At 41.3% G+C, this 24,455-nt stretch overlaps 1 protein-coding gene across 2 annotated transcripts; it reads right to left on the bottom strand.

Moving 5' to 3' along the window:
• Positions 1–1,066: 1,066 nt before the first annotated feature.
• On the bottom strand, positions 1,067–24,050 carry LOC105490725 (SPRY domain containing 7). Of its 2 annotated transcripts, XM_011756609.3 has the most exons (5): positions 23,688–24,046; positions 18,504–18,620; positions 14,718–14,884; positions 8,650–8,752; positions 1,067–1,987 (listed from the first exon to the last, which is right to left on the bottom strand). In XM_011756609.3, exons 1-5 carry the CDS (start codon positions 23,791–23,793, stop codon positions 1,890–1,892), a joined length of 591 nt encoding a protein of 196 aa, XP_011754911.1. In that variant the 5' UTR covers positions 23,794–24,046; the 3' UTR covers positions 1,067–1,889. The 2 variants fall into 2 exon arrangements, with proteins under 2 accessions (XP_011754911.1, XP_011754912.1); XM_011756610.3 differs by lacking the exon at positions 18,504–18,620 and having other exon boundaries at positions 23,688–24,050.
• Between the last annotated feature and the right edge of the window lie 405 nt (positions 24,051–24,455).

Raw genomic sequence — 24,455 nt, 5'->3', positions numbered from 1 at the left:
CGGAAGGCCGAGGCGGGTGGATCATGAGGTCAGGAGTTCGAGACCAGCCTGGCCAACATGGTGAAACCCCATCTCTACTAAAAATACAAAAATCACACGGGTGTGGTGGCGGGCACCTGTAGTCCCAGCTACTCGGGAGGCTGAGGCAAGAGAATCACTTGAACCTGGGAGGCGGAGGTTGCAGTGAGCCGAGATCTTGCCACTGTACTCTAGCCTGGGTGACAAGGCAAGACTCCGTCTCAAAAAAAAAAAAAGAAGAAAAAAAAAAAGAAAACCACTTTCCCTGATGCTTTACCATCCAGGAAACTACACTTATTAAGTGCCTATGATTTTTATTTTATTTTTATTTTTTTGAGACACAGTCACGCTCTGTCACCCAGGCTGGAGTGCAGTGGGGCAATCTCGGCTCACTGCAAGCTCTACCTCCTGGGTTTATGCCATTCTCCTGCCTCAGTCTCCTGAGTAGCTAGGACTACAGGTGCCTGCCACACCTGGCTAATTTTTTTTTTAATATTTTTAGTAGAGACGAGCCAGGATGGTCTCGATCTCCTGACCTTGTGATCCGCCCACCTTGGCCTCCCAAAGTGCTGGGATTACAGGCGTGAGCCACCGCACCTGGTGCAAGTGCCTATGATTATTAAGGTGTTATACATATATTACCTTATCTAATCATAGAATCTTATGTCAGTATGATTGCTCCTTTTATAAATGGGAATCTGACACTTGGAGAGGAGAAAATGGGATGAGCAGCAAAACTACAATTTGGATCTCTTTCTAACACCCATGTTTTCCTGAACAATGTACTGTTTCTAGTTGATAAAGGAGGGAAATGTATGCATCCTTGCCATGCTCATTTGAAAACAGACAACATATCTAAAGATGTATAGAGTAATTGGTTCAGGTCCCAGGGCGTTAACAGTTAAAGGACAGTGATTCTAGGAACCCGGCAAAGACTCAGGGTCGTGAAGAGGATTCACTTATCTCGGAAATGAAATAATCACAGGTGATGTGAACTTAGTGTGTAACTAACAAAATAGGAAGAATATGTTTAATATAGTATGGCATATTCCTTAATTACAATTATTTTATTATTTCTTACAGAAAACATACAAATAAAAGTCCTTAAAAGAATAATCTCATTTAAATATAAAGCATCATTCTAGATGTCTGCCAGTGTATACTACATTACTAATGTATTCTAGATGTCTGCCAGTGTATACTACATTACTAATCAACCACTATTTACTCTGAAATTGAGGTAACACAGCCTGAGGCAACAAAATGCTCTGAGAGTTACTGAAACGTTTATCTCCTTTCACAAAGCAAATCAAAAGCAATGACATTACACAACAAAATAAGCAATTTAAGTTTTAAGAAAAGTGGTACATGATACAGTAAATAGATTGCCAAAAATGAAATTGCCAATAACATAAATTTCTCTCACTTTGTTATATTGTATATAAAAAAGGACACTAAGCGGCAAAATTACCCAACTGCAGACCTAAAATACTTAACGAGGTCTAAACTTCAGAGTGACAAAAACACCCGCCCAACTCTGTCTCTATCAAAACAAATATATTATGTAAGAAAGAGTCCCCTTTAAATATATATATGTATATATAGCCATGTTATACTGTTAATTAAACCCACAGTTCTATTTATTTAAATAAGAATTAAATAAACTGCCCAAATGCTTATTTTCATTTCACAAAACATAAAGTATTTCAAATCACAACTTCAGGGTGGTATACTGAATACACTGGTTCCTTAGACAGCATCAACAAGCATATTTTTAAGAATATATTTTCATCTATAGGCCAGGTAAAGTTTTATTAAATGATAAACATTTTTTAACAGTGCAGAAATACAAGTTTCAAAAACAAATACATTCAGAAGATCTGCTGTTCAAATAATATTTTTTCAAAACCAGGTGGAGGCGTATGATAAAATTCACTGAACTGGCAATCCAAAATTGCACTGTCATCAACTAAAGGATACAAAAAGAAAGAAAATAAATTAGAAACAAACACTTTAATTTGAATGAATACATAATTATAAAATAAAATAAACTGTCTCCATAATACTACAATATTAATAGGTAAGAAGAATAAATATATCTGCTGTCCCTGATACAAAACATAATCCTATGGGTAAAAACAGCCACAACAAAAATCAAAATCTGTCAAAAACATTGGAAGGATATATATAAAAATATTATTAATTCTCTCAAGAGGATGTGAATATGAGTAATTTTTTTCTTATTTGCTTATCTGTATTTTCTCAATTGTATACAATTAAGATATATATATTTTTTAAATGTTTAACTTTGGAAAAGTATAGATTCACAGGAAGTTGCAAAAATGTTAAGAGTCCAGTGCACCCTTTGTCCAGTTTGCCCCAGCGGTAACATCTTACATAACCACAGCTCAACATCCAAACCAGGAAACTGACACTGGCGCACTACTGTGAACTAGACTGCAGGCCTTACTCAGCTTCAAAATGTTTTTACCAGCATTTACTCAAGAGAAATGAATGTGTATATCCAAAGACATATTTTCAAATGTTCACGATAGCTTTATTTGTAATCGCCCCACACTGGAAACAAGCCTAATGTCCATCAACTGGTGAAGGATAAAGAAATTGTGATATATCCACACAGTGCTACACTTCTCAGCAATAAAAACTGATGAATTATTGATATATGCTACAGCATAAATGAATCTTCAAATAATTTTGCTGAGTGAAAGAAGCCAGACCAAAAGAAAAGACCATATGATTTTGTTAATATAATACTCCAGAAAATGCAGGCTAATCTGTAGTGACAGAAAGCAGATCAGTGGTTGTTTGGTTGGGGCTGGGGTAGGGAGAGGTGAGTAGGATATAAAAGGCAGAAGGAAACCTTTGGGGTGGTGAGTATGTTCATTAACTTGACCCCGGTGATGACAAAACAAAACATGACCGTAAAGCAAAGCAAGTAAATAATTAGCACTGCCATCCAACAGTGATTACTCCCCCTGGGAGAGGAATGTAGCTGTGGTGCGGGCTGCATCTGGGCCAAGAAAATGTTCTATTTCTTGATCTAAGTCGTAATAATGTGGGTGTTCACTCGATAGCTTTTTTTTTTTTTTTTTTTGAGACGAAGTCTCGCTCTGTTGCCCAGGCTGGAGTACAGTGGCTGGATCTCAGCTCACTGCAAGCTCTGCCTCCCGGGTTTACGCCATTCTCCTGCCTCAGCCTCCCGAGTAGCTGGGACTACAGGCACCCGCCACCTCGCCCGGCTAGTTTTTTATATTTTTTTAGTAGAGATGGGGTTTCTTCATGTTAGCCAGGATGGTCTCGATCTCCTGACCTCGTGATCCGCCCGTCTCGGCCTCCCAAAGTGCTGGGATTACAGGCTTGAGCCACCGTGCCTGGCCAATAGCTATTTGTTAAATTGCACATATAAGTTTAATGCACGTTACTATATACTTTATATTTCAGCATAAATGCAGAAAAAAATGTAAATACTGGATTTGACATTCATGAAGTCACTAGTGATTTTAACAAGGGTGGTTTCAATGAGTGGTGTAATGGCAGCCGGATGGGGTTGGAGAACAAACGAACAATAACAATAAAGGTGTCAAATGCTCTACCCCCTGAGCTAGTCAAGTAATCTATACAAGAAACCCCCTGTGACACCAGTTTACCTGTGTAACAAACCCTCACAGGTACCCCCTAACCTAAATGTTAAAAAAAAAAAAAAAGAAACAAAAACAATAAAGATGGCGGATGTAGGTTATTCTAGAAGAAATGTGGCCATCCGGGGAAGGGGAAACACAGGACTAGTGAGGGATGCATGCCCAAAGAAGGATGTTTGGGATGGGACTCAATGTTTATAAGCAGTGAAAAGGGAGGCCCATGACATGAGATATCAATGAAAAAACTGTCAAAGTGACATTCCAGAGTTGGGGAGTTTGGAACCCAGACTACAGATAAGAGTGTCTGCAACATGCAGAGCACCACTTCTGAGATGAGATGGAAAGAAGGCAGGACTGGACTTGAAGAGAGAGGGAAGCTGGAGTTCACTTGTGATCGTCTGTTTTTTGTAAAGTAGAAGGCAAGGCATTTTCAAAGGATGAATAGAGAATGCAAGAAGCACAGAATGCACAGACATGCACAAAGAATTGCTGAAAATTATTGAGAACTCAGATTAGGCTGGAAGTCGTAACTTTGTTTGTTTGTTTGTTTGTTTTTGTCTTTTTTTTTGAGACGGAGTCTCGCTCTATCACCCAGGCTGGAGGGCAGTGGTGCGATATCGGCTCACTGCAAACTCCGCCTCCTGGATTCACGCCATTCTCCTGTCTCAGCCTCCTGAGGAGCTGGGACTACAGGCGCCCGCCACTACGCCCGGCTAATTTTTTGTATTTTTACTAGAGATGGGGTTTCATCGTGTTAGCCAGGATGGTCTTGATCTCCTGACCTCGTGATCTGCCCACCGCGGCCTCCCAAAGTGCTGGGATTACAGGCGTGAGCCACCGTGCCCGGCCAGGAAGTCATAACTTTGTAACCACACTTCTTCAATGTTATGCAGTCTTTTTCTCTCTATAGGTTAAGTGTAAGAAGAGACAAAATGAATGATTGGATTGATCAAGGATTAGGGATAGAAGGCAAAAGGGTAAGGGGATTTAAGTTTCATGTTTATCTTTGACAAGATCAGGCTATTAAAATACTTGGTTTAATTGGACTGATTTATGAGTTCAGTTTATGAAATATAATTTAGTATCTATAACCTTAGTACATTACAAATAATGCTGAATAAAAGAAACAGCTTAGAGCATTAAACTTATTTGCTACAGTTAACTTGTATAACTCACTCTACTGATATTTATTTTATTTCTCAGGCTAACCTATTTCAAATATCAAGCTAAATTTCCATTTACTCAAGTAAATAAAAGAATTGCTCTTAGGCTTACCCAATATGCAACACTAAACTGAGTTTTAAAATACACATTTACATGCAAGGACACAGAAGGTAAAATGACTGAAAAGTAATTTTAGGAGAAAAGGCGGCTAATGAAAACCTTAAACTAAAAGGTAATCACAAGCTTTGGCTATTATCATATTATTATTTATATCTGTTATTGTATATTTCTGACATCCCAGTTTGTCATCATTGATACTGCTATTTTAATTTTATTTTGCTTTTGAGACAGGGTCTTACTCTGGTGCCAAGGCTGGAGTGCAGTGGCATGATCACTGCTCACAGGAGACTTGATCTCCCACGCTCAAGAGATCCTCTCAGCTCAGCCTCCCAAGTAGCTGGAACTACAGGCATGCACAACTACAGCTGGATAATTTTAAAATTTTTTGTAGAGACGGGTTCTCATTATGTTGCTCAAGGCTGGTTCTCAACTCCTGGACTCGAGCAACCCTCTTACCTCAGCCTCCCAAAGTGCTGGGATTACAGGCATGAGTTATTGCACCAGTGCTGCTTTTACAGTAAACTACAAAACATTTAATTAGTTCTTTTTTTTTTTTTTTGAGATGGAGTCTTGCTCTGTCACCCCAGCTGGAGCACAGTGGTATGATCTCGGCTCACTGCAACCTCTGCCTCCTGGGTTCAAGCGATTCTTCTGCCTCACCCTCCTGAGGAATTGCGATTACAGGTGTGTGCCATCACACCCGGTTTCACCATGTTGGTCAGGCTAGTCTTGAACTCCTGACCTCAAATGACCCACCTGTCTGGGCCTCCCAAACTGCTGGAATTACAGCCTTGAGCCACTGTGCCTGGCGTAATTAGTTCTTTTTCTTTCCTTTTTTTTTTTTTTTTTTTGTGGAGACGAAGTCTTGCTCTGTCACCCAGGCTGGAGTGCAATGGCACGATCTCAGCTCACTGCAACCTCCAGCTCCCGGGTTCAAGCGATTTTCCTGTCTCAGCCTCCCATGTAACTGGGATTACAGGAGTGCGCTACCATGCCTGGCTAATTTTTTATGTTTTTACTAGAGATAGGGTTTCACGATGTTGGCTAGGCTGGTCTCAAACTCCTGACCTCAAGTGATCCTTCGGCTTCGGCCTCTCAAAGTGTTGGGATTATAGGTGTGAGCCACCTTGCCGGTCCTAATTAGTTCTTATTATAACCCAAATTTAAGAACTTAAATGAGAAAATATTTTTAGACTTACTAAAACTACAGGCAGAAAAATCATATACCTGTTTATTTAAAGTTGATGATATAAAATAGGCTGGGCAGTGACTCATGCCTGTAATCCCAGCACTTTGGGAGGTCGAGGTGGGCAGATCACTTGAACTCAGGTGTTGGAGATCAGCCTGGCCAACATGGTGAAACCCTGTCTCTAGCAAAAATATAAAAGTTGGCCAGGCGCTCATGCCTATAATCCCAGCACTTTGGAAAGCCAAGGCAAGCAGATCACGAGGTCAAGAGATCGAGACCACGCTCGCTGGCCAACATGGTGAAACCCCCTCTCTACTAAAAATACAAAAATGAGCTGGGCGTGGTGGTGCGCGCCTGTAGTCCCATCTACTCAGGAGGCTGAGGCAGGAGAACCGCTTCAACCCGGGAGGCAGAGGTTTCAGTGAGCCGAGATCGCGCCACTGCACTCCAGCCTGGTGACGGAGCGAGATTCTGTCTCAAAACAAAACAAAACAAAACAAAAAAACCCAAAAGTTAGCAGGGCGTGGTGATACACACCTGTAATCCCAGCTACTCTGGCGGCTGAGGCACGAGAATAGCTTGAACCCAGGAGGTGGAGGCAGCAGTGAGCCGAGATCACAACATTGCACTCCAGTCTGGGTGACAGAGCAAGACACTGTGTCTCAAAAAAAAAAAAAAAAAAAAAGTTGATAATATAAAAAATGAAGCAGAATGGATAAAGACATTGTGGTTATGTTTTTCTAAAAAAAAAGAGAGAAAGAGAGAGAGCTTTTTTTAGAGATATGAATAAAACATTTATGAATAAAATTATATATTATCTGGCATTTGCCTCAAAATAATCCAAGGAGGGTAAGTGAAGAACAATAGCAGCGTTGGGGGTTGAGGGGGTGTAGATGAAACTCAACTGGCTCCAAGTTGATAACTGTTTGAAGCTGGCTGATGGGTATATGAGGGTTTATTATTCTATTCTTTTTACTTTTGTACATGTTTGGAATTTTCTATAATAAAAATTAAGGTAGGCCAGATGTGGTGGTTCATGCCTGTAATCCCAATAGTGGTGCACACTTGTAGTCCCAGCTACTGGGGTTGCTGAGGCAGGAGGATTGCTTGAACCCAGGAGTTTGAGGCTGCAGTGAGCTGCGATCGAGCCACTGCACTCCAGCCTGGGGGACAGAGCAAGACTCTGTTGCAAAATTAAAAAAAAAAAAAATTAAAGTAATTAAGTGGTATAGAGTCATCTCTCAAGCAGCCCAAGTCTTGGAGGGACACACTTGTATAGAAATAATAGCACTTATACATATGCGACTACCAAAGCAAAACAATCAGTATGAAACTATTCCAAGTCACTATTTCCCTCAGAAAAGTGTTAACGTTTAGGGAATTTTGCAAAGGTTATTAATGCACAGTCTACATAAAATTCCCATCTCTAATTCCAAAATATTATTTATAATTATGTTTCCTGGTCATGCAATCATTCCCAATAACTTGCAGAAAAAAATTTCTAAATTCAGTAAAGCTTTTTCAAACTTTCTAAAACATAAAACTACATGTTGAAAAAGGGAGTATGATTATTGCATATTTAAGTATAATCATTGTAGTTAGCAAGTTTTTTTTAAATACATGGGGAACAGAAACTATCCTTAATCTTGCAAAGTGGGATTGTAATATCCTACTGACTACATTCCATATAAAAAGGTCCTTATGGCCAGGCATGGTGACTCACGCCTGTAATCCCAGCACTTTGGGAGGCCAAGGCGGGTGGATCATCTGAGGTCAGGAGTTCAAGACCAGCCTGGCTAACATGGTGAAACCCCATTTCTACTAAAAATACAAAAAGTAGCCAGGCATGGTGGCAGGCACCTGTAATCCCAGCTACTCGAGAGGCTGAGGCAGGAGAATCTCTTGAACCCAGGAAGTGGAGGTTGCAGTGAGCCGAGATTGTGCCACTGTACTCCGGGCTGGGTGAAGAGTGAGACTCCATCTCAAACAATAAATAAATAAATAAAATAAAAAGGTCCTTATTAACAGTGTGTCCAGATTTCTAGATGATAGCTATAAAAGTAACATACATGCTGATATGGTTTGGCTGTGTCCCCACTCAAATCTCATCTTGAATTATAGTTCCCATATTCCCCACGTGTTGTGGAGGGACCCGGTGGGAGGTAATTGAATCATGGGGATGGTTACGTTCATGCTGTTCTTGTAATAGTGAGTGAGTTCTCTCAAGATCTGATGGTTTTATAAGGGGCTTTCCCCCACTTCGCTCAATCTTCTCCTTCCCACTGCTATGTGAAGAAGGATGTGTTTGCTTCCCCTTCTGCCATGATTGTAAGTTTCCTGAGGCCTCCCCAGCTCTGCAGAACTGTGAGTCAATTAAACCTCTTTCCTTTATAAATTACCCAGTCTTGGGTATGTGTTTATAGCAGTATGAAAATGGACTGATACACATGCCAAACAAAAGTTTATATCTAATAATACACTAGAAATATTTCAGCTTACCATAAACAACTGGATACACTGTCCCTCGTATACCTGATGCTGGACAATGCATGTTTTTTCCATTCAAGTATACATTTAACTCAACATGGTCATATGTAATACCCTAGGAAGGAAAAAACAGAAATGTTCCATAAAAGCTGAGCTGTCAGAAAGCATTGACTGGGAAGTATGGAAACACAAAAAGCTAAGCATAGGTTGACAACGATTTTCATTAAGGGTTGACAATTTGGTAGAATTCTACTTGAACTGAGCTAAAAAAATTAGCAGTGATTATGAGGGGGGATAAAGTCAGGTAACATCCCAAGAGTCCACATTAGAGGTAAAAGATTAAGGTAAAACTGAACTAGGATTCAGTTTAAATCCTAGAATTATATTTGTATAATCTGGATTTTATATTTTGAATGCTAAGATAATGTAAGTACTACATACCATGAATAGATAAAACTTTCACACTCATACAGAAAACACTGCTCTCTCTCTACAGAATTTGATCTTAAGAAGGAAAAACAAAGGTTTTTATCACTGTCAGGACTTACTACCTGTCACTGTTTTCAAATTGTGAAGAAACATCTCTATACAATTTATTTCCAGAAGGAAATAACACATTTCTACATCTCCTTACCCTGGTTTCAAATTTGTCAAGTGTATAATCAAGGAAAAGCTGGTGTTTACAACTGAATAAAATTGGTAATTAGTTTCAAGTTAAAAAATAGAAAAATAACAGCTCAAATGATCTAAAAAACAATGTAATAAAAATTAATCGGTACACTATTGATGGCAAAAATCACAATTAGTGATATTAATAATAATTGTTAAAATGCTAGAAAAGACTTAGCCCATATTATATACCAATAGTGCTACTATTCTAGGCAGTTCATATTTACTCATTTAATCCCCACAAGAAGACAGTATTATTATCCCCATTTTACAGATGAGGTAGCTAAAGCACAGAAAGATTAAGTAATTTACCTAAGGCTGCACAGCTAGGAAGTGGAAAAGCTGTGATTTAAATCCATGCAGTACGATTTCAGAATACTTGCTCTTAATCACAATACCTCTCTCTAAATCACCATGCCTCTCTTTAAACACTTGTTCTTAATCACCATATCTCTCTTTAAAACTTTATACAATAGCTACTGATAACAAAAAGAGATCTTTCCCTTGAAAGACAGCAGAGATCTTTCAATAGAGACGTCATCATAGACCAACAAGCAAACCACTTCAAGGATTTCAGGATTTCTGACTGTAGAAAAATTCTACCAAGTTAAAAGCTTTTTAGAGGTAAAAAAGATTTTATAGATCATCTTAGTCTTAATTCTCTCTCTTTAAAAGCAAGACAGCAAAAGCCCAGAGAAGCTAATGTGGTAAGTGCTATGAAAGATTATCAATTCTTAGCAAAGCCAGGGTTAACTTAAACAATTATTAATAATTAAGGAATATTGAGAAAGATAAATAGTACATAGATTGCCTTTGTTTCACTTTAGTTTGTGTCTTTAGATATAGTAATAAAGCTAACTGATGGCTGGGATTCACTTTTCTAATGAAAAAGTCTGTTTTCATTTTAAAAAACAAAAACTTAATTACATAAAAAAAGAAAGTATGTTACTCTCATTATGGGACTACCAGAAATCTAGCAGTTCACATCAGTGAGGCTGTAATCCAGGCACCTTCATCCCCCAGTGGCCGATCGCAAACAAACAAGTTTTGTTTTTGTTTTTGAGAGAGTCTCGTTCTGTCACCCGGGCTGGAATGCAATGGCATGATGTCGGCTCACCACAACCTCCGCTTCCCGGGTTCAGGAGATTCTCCTGCCTCAGCCTCCCAAGTAGCTGGGATTACAGGCGCCCGCCACCATGCCTGACTAATTTTTGTATTTTTAGTAGAGATGGCATTTCACCATGTTGGCCAGGCTGATCTTGAACTCCTGACCTCAAATGATCTGCCCGCCTTGGCCTCCCAAAGTGCGGAGATTACAGGTGTGAGCCACCGCACCCAGCATCAAACAAGCAAGTATTAAACCCAAGCCTGCAGCAGCAAGATCCCAGTACCAAAGAAGAGAGGAGGGATGTGAGAAGTCCCACCTCCAGTATAGTTTAGTTCAAGTATTTTCTTTCCTTTTTTTTTTTGAGACTAGGTCTCACTCTGTCGCCCAGGCTGGAATGCAGTGGTGTGATCTTGGCTCAGTGTGATACGCCCGCCTCAGCCTCCCAAAGTGCTGGGATTACAGGCATGTGCCACTGTGATGGGCCAGTTCAAGTATTTTCTAACCTAATCTATTCTATGATGAAGAAACTGGGTTTGACTCTGCCAAAATAATAGCAAAATATACTGTATGCTCTATGTCTTCATTAATAATTGTGTGCAGGTTACTGAACAGATTCTGAAATTAGACTGCTTCAGGTACGATCTTGGTTTTTGTTTTTGTTTTTGAGACAAGGTCTTGCTCTGTGGCCCACGCTGGGTGGAGTGCAGCGGCAGGATCATGGCTCACTGCCACCTTTATCTCCTGGGCTGAAGCGTTTCTCTCACCTCAGCCTTCCAAGTAGTTGGAACTACAGCGGCACGCCACTATGCCCAGCTAATTTTCTTTTTAAATTTTATTTATTTATTTATTTATTTATTTATAGAGATGGGGTCTCACTATGTTTCCCAGGCTGGTCTCAAATTCCTGAGCTCAAGGGATCCTTCTGCCTTGGCCTCTCAAAGTGCTAGGATTACAGGCATAAGCCATAGTACCTGGCCAAGCTATATAGTCTCATAATTAACTCACATAAGAAGTTACTTAACTTCTTAATCTGTAAAATGGGGATAATACTACCACTACTGTAATGGGCATGGTGGCTCACGCCTGTAATCTCAGGACTCTGGGAGGCCGAGGCAGGTAGATCATCTGAGATCAGGAGTTCCAGACCAGCCTGACCAACATGGCAAAACCCTGTCTCTACTAAAAACACAAAAAAATTAGCCAGGAGTGGTGGCAGGCACCTGTAATCACAGCTACTTGAGACTGAGGCAGGAGAATTGCTTGAACCTGGGAGGGGAAGCTTGCAGTGAGCTGAGATTGCACCATTGCACGTCAGCTGGGCAACAAGAGCAAAAATCCATCTCAAAAAAAAAAAAAATAATAATAATACCTATTTCAAAAGGCCATTATGAGCATTAAACAATTTAATCCTTGCCAGGCACTTAGAACAGTGCCCATAATAAATACTTAGGTCTGGGCATGGTGGCTCATGCCTGTAATCCCAGCACTTTGGGAGGCCAAGGTGGGTGGATCACGAGGTCAGGAGTTCGAGACCAGCCTGTCCAATATGGTAAAACCCCATCTCTACTAAAAAATACAAAAATTTAGCCAGGCGTGGTGGCACGCACCTGTAGTGCCAGCTACTTGAGAGGCTGAGACAGGAGCATTGCTTGAATCCAGGAGGTGGAGGCTGCAGTGAGCCGAGATGGCACCACTGCAATCCAGCCTGGGCAACAGAGTGAGACTCCATCTCAAAAAATAAATAAATAAATAAACAAATAAATAAATAAATAAAGGCTTAGAAGTGTTCGTTATTGTTATTATTAGAGTGTTTATAAGACTTCTCTAAAATTAAACTGATAAATGCATGTTAAAATGAAATTTGAACTTTTCAGAATTATATGTATAAGGAGAAAGTAGGCCGGGCACGGTGGCTTACACCTGTAATCCCAGCACTTTGGGAGGCCAAGGCAGGCAGATCATGAGGTCAGGAGTTGGAGACCACCCTGGCAAACATGGTGAAACCCCGTCTCTAGTAAAAGCCAGGTGTGGTGGCGGGTGCCTGTAGTCCCAGCTACTCAGGAGGCTGAGGCAGGAGAATGGTATGAACCTGGGAGGTGGAGCTTGCAGTGAGCTGAGATCATGCCACTGCACTCTAGCCTGGGCGACAGAGCGAGACTCCGTCTCAAAAAAAAAAAAAAAAAAAAGAAAAAGGAGAAAGTAAGCATAAACTGTGTCATGTGTCTCTTTCTAGTTCTGTAGCAGGCTGTGCTGTACTGGGTGATAATCATATGAATATAATCATATAATCATTTGGTTAGATGTTCAGAGCTTATTTTTCTTGATTTCTCCTCAGAGAATGGTACATGACTTTAATTCTAAACATATGAGAATGCTTTTCCTCTCTTATAATCCATTCTACTTATTCCATGCCACCGTTAACAATTTGGTAAAATTTGTTCTCCAGTGTTTGAACTAGGAAGATAAAGTTAAAATGGCAGGGTAATGTTTTTCTTTTCTTGGCTCTGCATGTATTTCATAGTTTTAGTTCTCCTTTTATGAGAATAAGCATGAAAACTTGAAGTCTAATTTAACGACACTGACAGACTAAAAGTGGCATTCTTCAGTCTGTCACATTATGCTATCAGACATTACAATGAATGAAATGAGATAGGAAGGCAGGTAGAAGTTTCAGTTCATCAACAAAGAAAAACATTTGTTACTGATTATCCTTTCTTATGTTTGAATTTCATCTTTTAGGGTAAACAGGTTGACAGCATCAACTTGACTTCAAGATTCTCTTTCAAGAAATCACCATTTGAATAAGGTTGTTCCATATTATGGGCATCTGGTAATGATCTACAAATACAGAACCAGCTATTCAAAAAGAATGGGGAAAAGCAGATTTTTTGAATGGCTTATGCCTTTCATCTCATTTTTTCTTTAGTAAATTCCGGAAAAAAACTTCCAACAATTAAAAACTTACTGTTGTTCATATTTTTTAAATTGCAAAAAAGAGAAGAAAGATCAGGCCATAATTAAAAATCTTAATTTCCACACCTTTCTTCATTCTTTCTAAAATACTGTACTTTTTTATAATTAATTAACCTGGATTTCTCTTATCTGTATCATCTTATTAGAAACTTTCTCTCATGATTCACGGATTCCTCTCAACTTGATATCAGAATTGAGAACCCAAGGTTCGGTGTACAATGGCACCTCGGCTCAAGGAGACTCCAGGACTCTGTTCTCAATCAGTAGCCTGACCTCAGTGGATAGGGAGGGGTTTTGGATATGCAGTGTGGGAGGAAGTATCTGGAAAAGACAGAAAGAAATCTTTGGATTACATTTTCAATGTGCTAGCTTTGTAAAGAGTTAAATATAGCCAGTTAGGAGTAAAAACAGAAAAGTCTTAATAACATGTAACTTTTACTATACTCTGCTTTCCAAAAAAGAAAAACTTTTCTACAATCAAGCTTTAGGATTTTGAGTTCTGTTCTCTGAAGAGTTTAATTAGGTTAAGTTTAATGAAGATGAACATTTCTGATAAAATGCTGTAATTCTCTAACAGAATTTCATAACAAATTAAGAAATAAATGTGTGGCTAGGTGCGGTGGCTCTGGCCTGTAATCCTAGCACTTTGGGAGGCGGAGGCCGGTGGATCACTTGAGGTCAGGAGTTCGAGACCAGCCTGGCCAACATGGCGAAACCCCATCTCTACTAAAAATACAAAAAAATCAGCCGGGCATGGTGGTGTGTGCCTGTAATCCCAGCTACTCAGAAGGCTGAGGCAGGAGAATAGCTTGAACTTGGGAGGTGGAGGTTGCAGTGAGCCAAAATCATAACACTGCACTACAGCCTAGGTGACAGAGCAAGACTCTAAGAAAAACAAAACAAAACAAAACAAAACAAAATCCAAGAAATAAATGTGAACATTTTCCCTAAGAGATATCCAGCCTCAAAAATATCTAGCATTTTCTAATATAAGCTTCAGCAAACCAAACTTAGAATTGTGGGCCAAGGTTTCTCTAATGTGAGAGAAACAGGAATGTGTGGTCAGCAGCCAGCCTGTCATTAATTCTCCAGAGTAGAAATAAGGGTTCACACTGATTTTCCTGGCCAGTGGCAGCTCTAAAAAGGAGGGGGCACTTGAGTAGGGCACAACATCTATACCAAGTGCTCTCCTGGAAAATGCACCATCTCATTAGATCCAATTCCATTGCTTTGGAATTCAAACCACAAACTCCCAGGCAAAGCTGTAGATACTAAAAGCAGTTCAAGTTTCGTCATTTACAGTGGAAAGCAACTCCATGAAGGAACTCACCACCACGTCTCCTTCCTGTGGAAGACTGTTTGCTGGCAGCCTATTTTTCTCTTCATTGTTGTGGTAAAGGGCTCCATCATTTCTCATCACCAGACTGTGCACATCTCGGCCAAGAGGAATCTGATTCAAGTTAACCTTCTGAGTTGCAACACCAATACCCCAGATTCCTAAAAATATAATAGTTTAAATGCCCTCAAAATCTGAAGACTACAACCATAAACAGAGTTATTTTATTTTATTTTATTTTATTTTTTTTTATTTTTTTTTTTTTTGAGACGGAGTCTCACGCTGTTGCCCAGGCTGGAGTGCAGTGGCGCGATCTCGGCTCACTGCAAGCTCCGCCTCCCGGGTTCCCGCCATTCTCCTGCCTCAGCCTCCTGAGTAGCTGGGACTACAGGCGCCCGCCACCGCGCCCGGCTAATTTTTTGTATTTTTAGTAGAGACGGGGTTTCACTGTGGTCTCGATCTCCTGACCTTGTGATCCGCCCGCCTCGGCCTCCCAAAGTGCTGGGATTACAGGCTTGAGCCACCGCGCCCGGCCCAAACAGAGTTATTTTAAAAGGGAGTATAAACTTTTTAAAGGAAGTACTGTATTATCACTAAATTGTTTTCTATTACTCTTAAAAAAAATCTTCTTTTAAAAGTAGTTTGCACCAGCCTGGGCAACATGCCCAAACCCTGTCTCTATAAAAAATACAAAAATTAGCTGGACATGTGAGCATGTGCCTGTAACCCCAGCTACTTAGGAGGCTGAGGTGGGAGGATTGTTTGAGCCAGGGAAGTTGAGGTTGCAGTGATCCATGACCATTCCACTGCACTCCAGCCTGAGCAACAAAGCCAGACCCTGTCTCAATAAATAAATAAAATAAAATAAAATAAAATAAAATAAAATAAAGTAAAAGTAGTTTGCAAACCATACTATGTTCTCCACAGATGTAATGCAGCCTAGGAGATAAGAGAGTGGGCCCTGGAATTGTGCAAATGAAGATTAAATCTTGACTCTGCTATGTCATCTTGTGCAAATTACCTAACCTCTCTTTGTTCCCTTATCTGTGAACTGAGGATTCTAATAGTACTCACCTCACAAGGTTATGAAAACATACAAGATAATTCAAGTAAAGCACTTGGAACAGTGTAAGTACTCCAAAACATGAGTAAGTAAAGCACACAATAAGTATTCAGAAAATGCTAGCTGTCATCATCATCATTATTATTCTCTCAAAAAGATATTTAAAAAGCTACACATTGAATTTAAATGGCCTGGAATTCAATTTCAAGCTCTCCCTCTGAAAAGTGGGAATATACTGTCTTCAGTTTTTACATCTACAATGAGTGACAAACAATATATGCCATAAGCAATACCATGGAGAGGAGAAACTAACAATAAGGTGTAAAATCATTTTCTTACCCAGTATTTGAAGCCACCACACCCAGCTAATTTTTCTTTTCTTTGTAGAGATGGGGTTGTGCTATGTTGCCCAGGCTGGTCTCAAACTCCTGGCCTTGAGCAATCCTCCTGCCTTAGCCTCTCAAAGCGCTGGAATTACAGGTGTAAGCCACCATGCCCCACTGAAAATCATCATTTAAAACTAATTTAGAGCTAGGCACGGTGGCTTGAGCCTGTAGTCTCAGCTACTGGGGAGGCTGAGGCAGGAGTACTGCTTGAGCCTAGAAGCTCAAGGCTGCACTGAGCTATAATCATGCCACTGCACTCCAGCGTGGGTGACAGAGCAAGACCCATCTATAAATAAATAAATAAGTAAAACTAATTTAGAAAATAAGCCCTAGGGGGAAATTTCATATCATTCAAGGCTAGTCAAGTAATAGTAAGATTCATTTACTCCACTCTCATTTTCCTATTATCTACCCATATTACTGATGCAGTATTTCACTAGAAGTTTATTTACAATAAAGTTTTTTTTTTTTTTTTTGAGACAGTCTTGTACTGTCGCCCAGGCTGGAGTGCAGTGGCATGATCTTGGCTCACTGTAACCTCCGCCTCCTGGGTTCAAGCGATTCTCCTGCCTCAGCCTCCCAAGTAGCTGGGATTACAGGTGCCCACCACCACGCCCGGCTAATTTTTTGCACTTTTAGTAGAAACGGGGTTTCACTGTGTTGGCCAGACTGGTCTCAAATGCCTGACCTTGCAATCCATCCCCTCAGCCTCCCAAAGTGCTGGATTACAGGTGTGAGCCACCATGCCCAGCCACTTTTTTTTTTTTTTTTTTTTTTTTTGAGATGGAGTCTCACTCTGTTGCCCGGGCTGCAGCACAGTGGTACAGTCTCAGCTCACAGAAGCCTCCACCTTCCGGGTTCAGGTAATTCTCCTGCCTCAGCCTCCCGAGTAACTGGGACTACGGGTGCCCACCACCATGCCTGGATGATTTTTGTATCTTTAGTAGAGATGGGGTTTCACCATGTTGGCCAGGCTGATCTTGAACTCCTGGCCTCAGGTGATTCGCCCACCTTGGCCTCCCAAAGTTGTTGGGATTACAGGCATAAGCCACCATGCCCGACCACTTTACAATAAAGCTTTTATTTAAAAAGTTTTCCCATATACAATACAGACACAGTTAACTAACCTATTACAATCACATAGAATTGCTTTACAGTTCAAGAAACTCCATAAATTTTAAAAAGAGAAATATAGACTGTAGACTTCTATCTGAATTCTGAATTTGATGACTGCTTCAAAACACTGAATCAGGGTATCTTAATAACTGAGTTAAGAGAAAAACTCTGCCTCACGCCTGTAATCCCAACACTTTGGGAGGCCGAGGAGGGCAGATCGTGAGATCGGGAGTTTGAGATCAGCGTGACCAACATGGTGAAACCCCCGTCTCTACTAAGAATATAAAAATGAGCCGGGCGTGGTGGCGCATCCCTGTAATCCCAGCTACTCAAGAGGCTGAGGCAGGAGAATCGCCTGAACCCGGGAGGTGGAGGTTGCAGTGAGCCGAGATTGCGCTACTGCACTCCAGCCTGGGCAACAGAGCAAGACCTACTCAAAAAAGAAAAAAAAAAAAAAAAGAAAAACTCAGAATCAACAGATTGACTTTAATCCTAAGATAAATAGCAACAGTATATGCTGCTTATATGTTTGACCTTATATGCTTGACCAAACAAGAGGGTTCATCTGGATCCCATTAAAAATACTAGTGTCTTATATTTATACAGCATGTCTTGTCTTAAAACACTTTCATACAAAGCGTTCCCGTGAGGCAGAAAGGGCAGCATCTGTAATACCCATTTTATAGATAAGAAAACTGAACCTGGCCGGGCGCGGTGGCTCAAGCCTGTAATCCCAGCACTTTGGGAGGCCAAGACGGGCGGATCACGAGGTCAGGAGATGAGACCATCCTGGTTCACACGGTGAAACCCCGCCTCTACTAAAAATACAAAAAAACCCAAAAAAACAAAAAAACAAAAACTAGCCAGGTGAGGTGGCGGGCGCCTGTAGTCCCAGCTACTCGGGAGGTGGAGGCAGGACAATGGTGTAAACCCGGGAGGCGGAGCTTGCAGTGAGCTGAGATCCGGCCACTGTACTCCAGCCTGGGCGGCAGAGCGAGACTCCGTCTCAAAAAAAAAAAAAAAAAAAGAAAACTGTACCTAATTTAACTAAATTAACTAATTTACCCAGGATCATACAATAAGAAGTGGAAGACCCAGATCTTCTAAGAGTTTGGTGCTTTTATATTACCTTCTGAATCTTTTCTATATGTTACAATTTACTCTTAATATTTAGAACAATTAGGACTTTTAATAGTAAAGTACCATTATACCAACCTGTGGACTGGACTTTGAATTCAAAATAGCTTTTGTTTTGATGTAAAGGTGCGCTGGCTAAACAACCTCCTGTTCCACATATTCTTCTTCCATTCTTTACAATAACAACATCTGTTCCTAAATAAAAAATGCAGACACTATGTAAAGTTTTGTATTTTCTTTTTTCTTTTTTTTTTTTTTTGAGACGGAGTCTTGCTCTGTCGACCAGGCTGGAGTACAGTGGCATGATCTTGGCTCACTACAACCTCCTCCTCCTGGGTTCAAGTGATTCTCCTGCCTCAGCCTCCCGAGTAGCTGGGACTACAGGCACCCGCCACCATGCCCCACTACATTTTTATATTTTTAGTAGAGACGGGGGTTTCAACATATTGGTCAGGTTGGTCTTGAATTCCTGACCTCGTGATCCACCCACCTTGGCCTCCCAAGGTTCTGGGATTACAGGCGTGAACCACCGCGCCCGGCCAAGTTTTGTATTTTCAATCCAACAATCAGGATTAATTTGTTCAGTTCTAACTCAGTCCACGAAAAATAGGGACACTGTAAGTACTTTGAAATACAGCTGAATTATTTTAAATATTTAATTCACTATTTTTTCCTAACGGAACATTTATAAGTAATATTCATTTGTATGTATAAATTATTTTTATTTTTATTTTTTTGAGACGGAGTCTTGCTCTGTCGCCCGGGCTGGAGTGCAGTGGCCGGATCTCAGCTCACTGCAAGCTCTGCCTCCCGGGTTTACGCCATTCTCCTGCCTCAGCCTCCCGAGTAGCTGGGATTAATTAAGCACGCTGGGTACAGTGGTTCACACCTGTAATCCCAGCACTTTGGGAGGCCGAGGTGGGCAGACTGCTTGAGTGCAGGAAGTCGAGACCAGCCTGGGCAACCTTGCAAAACCCCATAACTACAAAAAATACAAAAATTAGCTGGTGTGGTGGCATGAGCCTGTAGTCCCAGCTACTTGGGAGGCTGAGGTGGAAGGATCACTTGAGCCTGGGAGGGAGAGGTTGCAGTGAACTGAGATTGCACCACTGCACTCTAGCCTGGGCGAGAGAAGTAAGTTTTAATTAAGCAGTTTCAAGTAAACTGTAATAACTCTGAATTATATGGAACATTTAAAACACTTTTAAGGTAGAAATAGACTAACTCCTTTAATATTTAGCCAGGATACCAATTGATGATTTCATAATTTCTTAATTTAAACCAAAACATAAACACAAGAGACTTTAGTAAATTGGTAGTTTTCAATTCTATTCAAATGAATTAAAACAATTTACTAAAAGCCACCTGAATGCCTACTAAATACAAGCTACTATACTTGTGCATTAGTCATGTAAGAACTGAAGAGTACAGGGAATATGCAAAAGAACACACATCTATGTTGAAGTACCTGACAGTGAAAAACTGCTAACTTTAAGATCTTAAAATGTTTATTAAGATAGCTACTTCAATCACATTGCAAATATGTAAACAAGATTTTAACATTCTTACACATGGTTTATTCTCGTGGAAAATTTTTATTTTAGATGAAACAGCATCTATAGATGAGAGTGAGAAAGAGAGACACTGTCTCCTGATGTGTTCCTAGTACCAACTTGATTTAGGAAAACATGTATATCAGAGAATACACATAATTCTAACATGTAAGAAATAGCCCATACACCAATGCCTATAACTCCCAATACTTGTGGCCACTATTACCACTTTGCTGGCAATAACTGTACCAGCCAAGCAGATCTGAATATTAGAACTGTATGGGACTCTTCCAGAAGGGGTTAAAAAAATTAGGTCATAGTAACAAAAGGCTGAATTCACAGGTAAACAAAATTATTTGGGACAAATACATAAGAGAAATGCAAAATTTTCAGATTCTAACACAATTCTAAACTGGTTAAGACATGCTCTCCCTTAAACAAGGTAAAACTGAGATCCTATTGTATGATTACTAAAAATTCATTAGCATCCTTTTTTTTTTTCTAATTTAAAAAGTTAACTCCCAAATTCTGGGAAAGCACCTTTATAAATAATTTGCATCTTTCTACTCCATATACCTGCAGTAGTTTCAACTGGAGAGCATCTTCCTTGATGGCAAAGACCATGCAGTGTTTGGCATTGAGCAGCTGCTCATCAAATAAATGATAAAGGATGAATAAATATGCTGGGCTAAGCACTTTGTAGTGGACATGCAGCATCTGTTCCCCTTTTCCTGACGGACTTCCCTCTGGAGAGCAAAACAGTTCCAAGAAAGCTGACTATCTCTGCTTCAGGTGTACAACATTTGACCTAGGTTAAGGCAATCAGTGCCCTGCACATTTCTTGTCCACAGTAACTAAGAACTGCTACATGACCTAATCAACTACAATTAGAATCTCAGGACTTTTGCCAGCACAATGGGATAAAACACTCTTGGCCAGGCACGGTGGCTAACAATCCCAGCTCTTTGGGAGGCTGATGCAGGCAGATTACTTGAGGTCAGGAGTTCAAGACCAGCCTGACCAACATGGTGAAACCCCCATCTCTACTAAATATACAAAAATTACCAAGGCGTGGTGATGGGCGCCTGTAGTCCCAGTTACTCAGGAGGCTGAGACAGGAGAATTACTTGAACCCAGGAGGCGGAGGTAACAGTGAGCTGAGATCAGGCCACTGCACTCCAGCCTGGGTGACAGAGCGAGATTCCCTCCCAAAAAAAAAAAAAAAAAAAAAAGAATATTTAGGGTGTTTATGAATCATTAGGGAATCATTTTAAGCTTATCCCATTTCTCTTAAGTACACAAATGTCCTGTATTTGAATCTGTAGTTTTAATGATTGGCACTGCTTAGACAGTCAAGGCAAATTTGAGTACAGCCAGAATGCCGCATAAACATAGCCACAGAGGATGTTTTAAGAAACATAAATTTCCAAATGAGTGGTATCCCTTTCAAAGTAGCTCCCTTGGAAGTCATTTGTTTCTAAAATGTCAACTCACAATTAAAAGCCAAAGATATGGCATCAATGATAATACTTACAAAAACTATGCCATAGAAAATTACAAAAGAGGAATTCCAAAGTGGTTTTAAGTAATACAACATCACCAAAATGACAACCCTGAGAGATAATCACTTGAAGTATACAGACAATTTTATTTTAAAAAATCATATTTCTTAGGTTATTTAATATAATAATGTTTCACACAACCAAATCCATGTGTTTCTAGTTTCAAGTCAAGATCAATCCATGCTCTTCTAACTCAACAACCCTTTTCTTTCATTTTATTCAGGTTCTCAAATCAGGCTCCTCTGTGATTGAATAATTTAAGTTTACAGAAAGGCTAAGAAAAAGCTTCCTGGCCAGGCGCGGTGGCTCATGCCTGTAATCCCATCACTTTGGGAGGCTGAGGCAGGCAAATCACGAGGTCCGGAGTTCGAGACCAGCCTGACCAACATGGTGAAACCCCGCCTCTAGTAAAAATACAAAAATTAGCGGGGTGTGGTGGTGGGTGTCTGTAATCCCAGTTACTCAAGAGGCTGAGTCAGGAGAATCACTTGAACCCAGGAGGCGGAGGTTGCAGTGAGCCGAGATTTGCCACTGCACTCCAGCCTGGGCAACAACAGTGAAACTCCGTCTCAAAAAAAAAAAAAAAAAAAAAAAGAAAAGAAAAGAAAAAAAGAAAAAACTTCCATGCAGTTAGAAAATTTGGAGATGACATTACTCTATTTCATCCAATTAGTAGCTGACAGTTGCTGGACAGCTTTGGAGAAATAAAACATAGTGGAATGAGTATATCTGACCAGCTCTTCCTAGAGGAAACAGACGCCAGAGAAAAGGAATGCTTCAAAGAGCAGACTGCAGTAATTCAAGAGTCTAACAGTAAAGATAAGAAGTGCTGCAGCTGATCATGAGTTCCAGGAACTATGTACGGTTGTCCTTCACTATATTCTAAGCACTTATAACAATGCCTGCCACCTGATAGTTGCTTAATAAATATTACTTCAGTAAATGAGTAACTGAAATGGAAATATTCTCTGGGGAAAACTATAGGATTTGAACTCCATCGTCTATAAATGATGATGGATAAAAAATAATTTAAAGATTACTTATGTATTAAGGATATGTGCTACATTTGGGAGATCTAAGAATTAAAAGTAAATACACACGTACAAGGTGATTACATAATTATCACATTTAGTATGTGTTATACAAAAATGTAGTGGGCAGTGTTTCCAGAATTATTAGGAATCTGGGCAAGAGAGAGTTTTATCATAAATATTAAGAAGTGCCTTTTTATTTCAAGGCACTGTCCTTTAAACAGTCAGAAATGTGTGAAAAATCAAAAGTGCAGAAGTATAGTTAGAATAAAATAATCCACAAAACACATTACTCTAACTGAAATAAGTATATTGGGAAATCTCTCCTTCTAGAACCACATTCCAGAAGCATGAAACTACCTGGGAAAAGTCTAAGAACAGAAATAAGGTAGTGAAAGAGGCTATGACAGGAGAGGAAGAATGTTAGATAAATTATATGGATTGGAATTAAAAGGATAAAGCAGATGCAAAGGAGCAAAGTGCTATTTTATTTTGCAACAGCTTGACCTGTAGGGAAGAGACCCATCAGATGAAATTACAGTACCTCTTAACAATGACTAAGGAGTCGGGCAAGGGGAGGTTTTAGTTGAAATGGCAAGTTCTGACCTGAGGTGCGACTTCAGACTTCTGCAGTCTGCCTCGTTTTGACTTTAAGTGATAGGAAAATTACTTCCAATAATACAGGCTTCAACCTATAAATGATGGGGCTCAAGAGACCCGACCGACAGTCAGGGCAGGAGGAGGAGCAAAACCGGACCTAGAAGCATTCTGAAAATGTGTAGGTTTTGACTGGGGCGCGCCAGGAGGGCACTCTCCGCCCCCTCGCCTGGGGACGTGTGACATCTCCGGAGGAAGCCCTCGGAGTTCCTGTGAAAATGGGAGGTCCACACGCCCACTCGCGATGACAGACACAGAGAGGGCTGCGCAGCGTTGAACACAGAACCGGGCCCAGTTTGAGTCCGCCGGCGTCTGGAAAGATCTGTGAGACGAAATGGTGTCGGGGCAGCGTCGCCTGCGCGGCGGGGCAGCGTGGGGACCCTCTGACCCTGCAGGTCCCCCTGCCCGCCGCGCCCGGCCCCCGTGAGCCGTTGGGTCTGGGGAAGGGAGGGCCCTTACCCATGTGCTGCGTATCCAGCTGCACGGCCGGCATCTCCTTCAGAGGGATGTGGCCAGTCCCGCCGTCTCTGCAGCACCGCAGGCAGCACAACACCGAGGTGGCCATCGCGCAGGGACCACCGACTCCGTCGCCGTCCCTAGACAGAGACGACACCGCCCCCCGCCGCTCCGCTCTGTCTCCTGCCCCCGCCCGAGCGCTGGACTTGTCTGTGTGGAGCTCGGAGGCCGGTACAGCGACACCCTAGGCCGGGAGGGCGCAATGCAGGCTGAGGTTAGGCCGGCCTGCGAGGAAGACGCGGAGAATCAAAGGGGCCGGGGAGGGACCAGACAGGACGAGCGGCGGGGCGGGGCCGGGGAGACGGGTGGGGCTAGTGGCGCGCGGAGGCGAGGTAGGGGGCGTGGCGTGGCCGGCCTGAGGCTGTGGGACGCCGTGCGCCTGCGCACCAGCTGGTTCTTCCTCTTGGGCTGTTTCGCGCACGCCCTCAGCGCTGACAGGTGAGTGGGGCTGTCTGTCCCTCAGTACTCTCAGGGGTTTTCCAGTGCAGAATTTTTAAAACGCAGCACCCCTTGGTCCCGGTCTCGACATTATTTCTATGGACGGATTGACAGAAGCGAATCAGTTTGGGGGAAGGGGAGCTAATGGAAATGACTTCCGAGGTTTCCCTCCGCGGGCCCAGGTTGAGCAGGCTTTGTCACCACGGAGAGCCCCCGTCTCCCTGCCGTGGCTGGTTTCCCTCACATCCTAAATAGACTCACGAGGGCCCCAGG

Source organism: Macaca nemestrina, chromosome 16, assembly GCF_043159975.1.
Source record: "Macaca nemestrina isolate mMacNem1 chromosome 16, mMacNem.hap1, whole genome shotgun sequence".
In the NCBI taxonomy this organism is placed as follows: Eukaryota; Metazoa; Chordata; class Mammalia; order Primates; family Cercopithecidae; genus Macaca; species Macaca nemestrina.
This window is presented reverse-complemented; position numbering and strand designations above follow the sequence as displayed.

Coding starts and splice junctions, on each gene's coding strand:
- LOC105490725 (XM_011756609.3), bottom strand. CDS start 23,793: ATGGCCACCTCGGTGTTGTGCTGCCTGCGGTGCTGCAGAGACGGCGGG. Junction 18,621..23,687: donor GCTGGATACGCAGCACATGG/GTAAGGGCCCTC, acceptor TTTTTTATTTAG/GAACAGATGTTGTTATTGTA. Junction 8,753..14,717: donor CACAGGAAGGAGACGTGGTG/GTGAGTTCCTTC, acceptor TTTCCTTCCTAG/GGTATTACATATGACCATGT.